At 33.6% G+C, this 6,120-nt stretch overlaps 2 protein-coding genes across 8 annotated transcripts; both read left to right on the top strand.

Moving 5' to 3' along the window:
• The first annotated feature begins 676 nt into the window (after positions 1–676).
• LOC148192502 (spermidine hydroxycinnamoyl transferase-like) lies at positions 677–2,105 on the top strand. The gene is made up of 2 exons (XM_088099631.1): positions 677–1,260; positions 1,730–2,105. The coding sequence occupies exons 1-2, from the start codon at positions 763–765 to the stop codon at positions 2,036–2,038; spliced, it is 807 nt and encodes a 268-aa protein (XP_087955757.1). The 5' UTR covers positions 677–762; the 3' UTR covers positions 2,039–2,105.
• A 286-nt stretch (positions 2,106–2,391) lies between these two features.
• LOC124820598 (translocon at the outer membrane of chloroplasts 64-like) lies at positions 2,392–4,271 on the top strand. Of its 7 annotated transcripts, XM_088099643.1 has the most exons (5): positions 2,392–2,793; positions 2,890–2,943; positions 3,736–3,863; positions 3,935–3,965; positions 4,075–4,271. In XM_088099643.1, the coding sequence occupies exons 1-5, from the start codon at positions 2,710–2,712 to the stop codon at positions 4,105–4,107; spliced, it is 330 nt and encodes a 109-aa protein (XP_087955769.1). In that variant the 5' UTR covers positions 2,392–2,709; the 3' UTR covers positions 4,108–4,271. The 7 variants fall into 7 exon arrangements, 4 of the variants coding, with proteins under 4 accessions (XP_087955769.1, XP_087955768.1, XP_087955767.1 ...); XR_015782347.1 differs by having other exon boundaries at positions 2,392–2,772; positions 2,890–2,909; positions 3,935–4,271; XR_015782346.1 differs by having other exon boundaries at positions 2,392–2,775; positions 2,890–2,909; positions 3,935–4,271.
• Positions 4,272–6,120: the final 1,849 nt, after the last annotated feature.

The following is a 6,120-nucleotide window of genomic DNA, read 5'->3' as shown; positions in this document are numbered from 1 at the left end:
GTACACTGCTAAGTTGAATAGATTAAGGAAGAAGTAAAAAGAAAAATTTTCATGTCTGATTTTAAAGAATAAAGAATCATAAGAGCATCGCCTTTTGGTATTGGCGGAAGAAAAAAACATCCAAGCCCTATCGAATTTGACGTTCTAATAACGCTCCGGTATGAGCACACCATTAATGCTCCCAACTACTTCATTTCCCTTAACGTCCCAGCCCCACAGCCTTCGACGTTCTATGGGAGGGGAAAAAGAAAAAAAGATCCAAAAGTACAATACTTTTTGATACTGTCAGAAGAAAAAACTTTTGACTTCCAATAGTACGTCCATTTCCCTTCAAATTCGACGTAAACATTGCAATTTAAAAGAATAAGAATAAAAGAAAGGCGTGCCATAAAACGTCAAATGGTTTGCGGCTCGACATTTTATTTAAATATAACGTCCAATTTAAAATGTATTCGACGTGGAATCTTTTTTATTGAATGTAAAAACATCACACAATCACTGTTTCTTCGCGTTTCCATTTGTGCTTGAACTTTCTTCGAGGATGAGTGCGATAAAGAAAGAAGGCTATTTTTAAGTAATTTATGTCTTTCTAATATGATTTCGTACTCATTTACTTTGTTTTTCATCTGGGTTTTCCATGGCGATGAAGCGTTTTCCATGGGAGTTGCTCTATCTCATATTTTATCCGATGGTGTTGCTTCCATTCAGTTCGTCAACTCATGGGCAAAGTTGACTCGTGGAGACTCATTAGAGTCTCATGAAATGCCCTTTCTGGATCGAACTGTGCTAAAATTCACAGCTCCTCCATCAACCCCCCGCTTTCATCACCAAGAGTTGAAGCCTATGCCTCTCATATTAGGAAGAACTGACAGCACTGTTGAGAAAAACAAGAAGCTAAATGCCATTTCGTTGAAGCTGACAGCAGAACAAGTGGGGAAGTTGAAGAACAAGGCCAATGCTGATAAATCAACAAAAGGGTCTAGACCTTATACCAGATTTGAGGCTATTGCTGCACATGTATGGAAATGTGCATCTAAGGCTCGTGGGTTAGATGAGAATCAACCAACTCTGCTTCGGTTCAGTGGTGATATTCGCAATAGACTAATTCCACCTCTCCCTAGGAATTACTTTGGGAATGCTTTGTCCTTAACAACTGCATCATCACATGTTGGAGAAATCTTATCAAATTCTTTGGCTCATGCTGCTCAGAAATTAAGGGAATCAGTTGAAGCGATTACATATGATTATATAAGATCACAGGTATATGGAACCACTATTTTTTATACCCTTTCAATCTTATATCTATTTTTTTTCACATTTCATTTATAGTTTGACAGTATTTTCTTCTTATTTTGACGTGAAAAAATAAAAAAAGTATAAAATGAAGTAGCACGAACAAAATAAATGAATAAAGTAGGCTCTTGGAACGATGCTCCAGGAATCTCTCCAACACTCTGATGAACCTTCTTTTAGTTTTCTGTTCTGTTTTTCTACCGCTCTCAAAATCCTGAAGAAAATTCATTTTTGCATAAATGCGTTAATGCCTCTTGTTCCTGTTTAACACGTTGACCACTCTTGTTCCTGTTTAACAACCATTTTTCTTGTTATGTTCATAGTACTCAAGCACATACTATTATGTTTTTCTACTGCTCTCAAAATCCTAAAATGAAAGTATAATAATTTCATATTTGACTTTTACAAAAAGAAAAAAAATCTTTGTTTTTTTCAGATTGATATAATTAGAGGTCAGGACCATACGGATAAAGCAAGGGCTTTGTATTTTGGAGCAAATGAAGGTAAGGATGCATTGTTTTTTGGGAACCCTAACCTTATTATTGCAAGTTGGCTGAGTATGCCAATTCAAGAAGCAGATTTTGGTTGGGGAAAGCCTGTGTATGTAGGTTTAGCAGATGTGGCTACACAAGAGAGGGCAGTGATTACCCAAAGTCCAGATGGTGATGGCTCAGTTATTCTGTTTTTACACTTTCAAGTGGAACATATGCAGCTTTTCAAGAACTACTTCTATGAAGAAATATAAACTGTGTATTATTCATATTGAACTGGTTGAATGCAAGCTTTACATGTTATATGTAATTTCTAATGTTTAATAAATTGTTCGACTATTAGTCTTTGTTTTTACGTGGGTTAAAATACTTTTTTAGTCTTCTAATTCTTTATTTTATTCAATTCAGTTTTGATTTCTAAACTAAAGGACAATGATACTTCAACAACAGAATTTGACAACATTTTGACACGGGACACGTGTCAAAATGTAAGTGGTGCACGTGGAAATCAATTTTTAAAAAGAATAATGATGTGGAAACAGATTTGGGAACAGGGTTTTAAATTTTGGGGGTTCATTTTCACAATTCAGATTTTGAATCTAAGGCTTAGTTAGAGAGAGAATCGAAGCTTAGAGAGAGACCTAGAGAGAGACCCCTTTTCACTCCACCCAACCACCCACTGTCGGAGGGTCGTCGTAGTGCCGCCGGAATGCCGTCAAAGTGCCAACGTTCCTAGAGAGAGTGTCGCTTCCTCCCACCCACCCATTTTCGTTGTCCGCCGGAGTGCTGCCTGAGGAAGTATTGTCCGTTCTGGTGACCGGCGTCGTTCAAATCTTTGATTGCAACGGCCACCGAAAAGGACGCGTTTTCGCCATTCCGTAATCGTATCAGCATTTGTGCGTCTTCCTCCCACCCAACCATTTTCATGTCTCTTTCCAGAAGCGTCGCTTTCCGTTGTCAAAATTTGCAGTCCGCCGGAGTGTCGTCGGTAGTTTGTAGCGTTACTTTTGTGTGTCTCATTTCTTGTTGTCCATTTGGCTTTGTAGCTTTAGAGTTTATTATGATTTTTACCCTCTAATCTCTTACTAAAGATTTTATTGTGTAGGCCGAGAGGAAAAAAGAGAGGTACAAGCAAGTACTAATTTGTTCTAAGAACATAGTAAGCGTTGAACGTTTTTGGTGAAAATGTTTATGATAATAATTTGCATATTGCTGTGAAGGCATCTTTTTTCTCTATTGATACTCTATATGAAGGTTACAGGTATAATATGATATTGGTAAATATTTCTTCTAGATATATTTTGCTTGAAAACATAGTTTTGACAGTATGATGCAGTATAATTGGTTATTTAATTGGTTTATCCTGCTGCAGTATTTATGGTTTTTTTTAGTTTATGAGTGGTTGTTTAATTGATAAATTTTTAGATATTTGCTTTGAAAGTAGACGTATATAGAAAATTATGGTGTAGGGTTTTATGGACTGAGTTTAAGTCTATAATTTGTTGTTCCACTAGTAAAAAAAATGTAGTGGTAGTGGAGTAAATGATGACTTTTTTTAAAATTTTTGAAGTATGGTACATATTGAAGAAATAGGAAATGTTTTTTTATTTGGTTGGAGACAAGCTTTAGGAATGAAGACAAGCTTTTGCAAGACTATGTAAACTAAATGATGACTTTCATTAGTTCATTAATGTCAAACGTAGATTTAAACTTTGCTTTGGGATGCTATAATTCTACCTTTGCAGTCCCATATATTATCCTTTGTTTTAGGTTTAACTATCTATTCTAATAATGGAGGTGGACTTATATAATTTAAACTTTAGTCCATTTAGGAGAATTTTTTTTTATTCTTTGTTAAATCAAATATGGTAATTTGTGCTGTTTAATTCTGAGTATTGAATATATTTTCAGCTAAACCCTCTATTCTATATTGTTTTGCTACTAATGTCAGGGAAATCAAGCATATAAAGATAGGCAGTGGCAGAAAGCCATTGGATTTTACACAGAAGCTATCAAACTCTGTAGTGATAATGCAACGTACTATAGTAACAAGGCTCAAGCGTATCTAGAACATGGAAGGTAGTGTTTTCTTCTGGCCATTTTTTGAAAGTGTCAGGCAAAATATTGATTTGTTTCCTCTGTTTATCCAGTTATCTTCAAGCTGAGGCCGATTGTACCAAGGTAATTAGTCTCGACAAAAAGGTGTCTTCCTTAAAAAAAACATTGTGCATGAATTTTGTCATCGTAGTCTTGCAAAAGCTTGTGTTCATTCCAAATATGATCCTTACAGAAGTTTGTCTTCATCACCGTAAGCATCAACTAAAGGTTGAAAGCAATGGAAGCACAGAAGTCTACTAACAATGACTTGTTGGGCATACTCTTGGAATCAAATTATATTTTAAATTGTCAATGAATATATTTTTATATTTACATTGTAATGGTCAATGAATGTAATTTATTTTAAATCATCAATAAAATTAATTTTGATTAATTTTTGTGTACTTTATAATTTTGTTTATTTTATTTATGTTTTACTATGAAAAACATATTTCATTAAATAAAGAAATTATGAATGTAGGTGGATAATTATAAATAAAAGAGGTTTCAAACCTAAAAAAACTTGAATAAGTTTGTTATGGTCAACAAATAAAGTTTAAATAAATTTGTTGTATTTCAAGTTTTGGTTTGATGATTATATAAATAAAATTAAAAACCTCCATGAAAAAAAATTCTACACTTCAAAATGAATGCAATTTTCAAAATTAACCTATCTGTGCAAAACATTTGCCTAAAGTCTCCACTTATTTACCCTTTGATACCAATGTAGTTTTTCCACCAAGAGTTTTACAAACCTTATAAATGACATAATCATTGTCTGAACATCACCTATATGTCAAATAAGTGTTAAAAAAAATTTTGCACTTCAAAATGAATGTCAACGTCCCCACTTATTTACCCTTTGTTACCAATGCAGTTTTTTCACCAAGAGTTCTACAAAAAATGGTTCCTTGGTAATGAAGTTCGATATAAATTTCATAATCATTGTCCGAACATCACTTGTATGTCAAATAAGTGTTAAAAAAAGTTTGTACTTAAAAATGAATGTCATTTTCAAAGTTGACCTGTCTGTGCAAAACTTTTGCCTAAAGTCCCCATTTATTTACCCTTTGGTACCAATGTTGTTTTTTCACCAAGAGTTCTATAAAAAATGGTTCCTTGGCAATGAAGTTCGATATAAATTTCATAATCACTATCTGAACATCATTGGTATGTCAAATAAGTGTTAAAAAAATTTATACACTTCAAAATAAATGTCATTTTCAAAGTTGACCTGTCTGTGCAAAACCTTTGTCTAATGTCTCCAGTTATTTAGCCTTTGGTTCCAATGTTGTTTTTGCACCAAGAGTTTTACAAAAAATGACTCATTGGGATAAAGTTCGATATAAATGACATAATCATTGTTTGAACATCACTTGTATTTCAAATAACTGTTAAAAAAAATTTGCACTTCAAAATGAATGTCGTTTTCAAAGTTGACCTGTTTGTGCAAAACCTTTGCCCAAAGTCCCCACTTATTTACCCTTTGGTACCAATGCAGTTTTTTCACCAAAAGTTCTACAAAAAAATGGTTCCTTGGGGATGAAGTTCGATATAAATTTCATAATCATTGTCTGAACATCACTGGTATGTCAAATAAGTGTTAAAAAAATTTTGCACTTCAAAATCAATGTCATTTCAAAGTTGGATTGTTTATGCAAAACCTTTGCCTAAAGTCTCCACTTATTTAGCATTTGGTACCAATGCAGTTTTTGCACCAAGAATTCTACAAAAAATGGCTCATTGGGGATGAAGTTCGATATAAATGTCATAATCATAGTTCAAACGATATTAAAAAACAAGAAATATACCTTCAAAACACCTATGGGACCATAGTTGAAATAAGTGGGGACTTACGTTATGAGTTATGCACACCAGGGTAGACTGACTTGTACATAAAGTTTTGCAACTTAAAAAAATTGACTATCATGTCCAAACACCTTTAATTTCAACCAGGACGCTCTATCATGATCAAAACATACAGCCTAAGTCACAAAATGATCTTCAAAACAAGAAATATACTTTCAATATCCCTGTGGGACCATAGTTCAAATAAGTGGGACTTACGTTATGAGTTATGCACTCTATGGTAGATTAACTTCTACATAAAGTTTTTCAACTTAAAAAATTGACTATGATGTCCAAACACCTTTGATTTCAACAAAGATGCTCTATCATGAACAAAACATACACCATAAGTCACAAAATGATCTTCAAAAACAACAAATATAAAATGAAA

Source organism: Vigna umbellata, chromosome 9 (genome assembly GCF_029865625.1).
Source record: "Vigna umbellata cultivar VRB3 chromosome 9, Vumbellata_1.0, whole genome shotgun sequence".
NCBI classification, from domain to species: Eukaryota; Viridiplantae; Streptophyta; class Magnoliopsida; order Fabales; family Fabaceae; genus Vigna; species Vigna umbellata.
Note: the sequence above shows the minus strand (reverse complement) of the source record. Positions and strands in the feature narration are given on the sequence as shown.

Coding starts and splice junctions, on each gene's coding strand:
- LOC148192502 (XM_088099631.1), top strand. CDS start 763: ATGCCCTTTCTGGATCGAACTGTGCTAAAATTCACAGCTCCTCCATCA. Junction 1,261..1,729: donor ATGATTATATAAGATCACAG/GTATATGGAACC, acceptor TGTTTTTTTCAG/ATTGATATAATTAGAGGTCA.
- LOC124820598 (XM_088099640.1), top strand. CDS start 2,710: ATGTCTCTTTCCAGAAGCGTCGCTTTCCGTTGTCAAAATTTGCAGTCC. Junction 2,944..3,735: donor TAATTTGTTCTAAGAACATA/GTAAGCGTTGAA, acceptor TACTAATGTCAG/GGAAATCAAGCATATAAAGA. Junction 3,864..3,934: donor GCGTATCTAGAACATGGAAG/GTAGTGTTTTCT, acceptor CTGTTTATCCAG/TTATCTTCAAGCTGAGGCCG.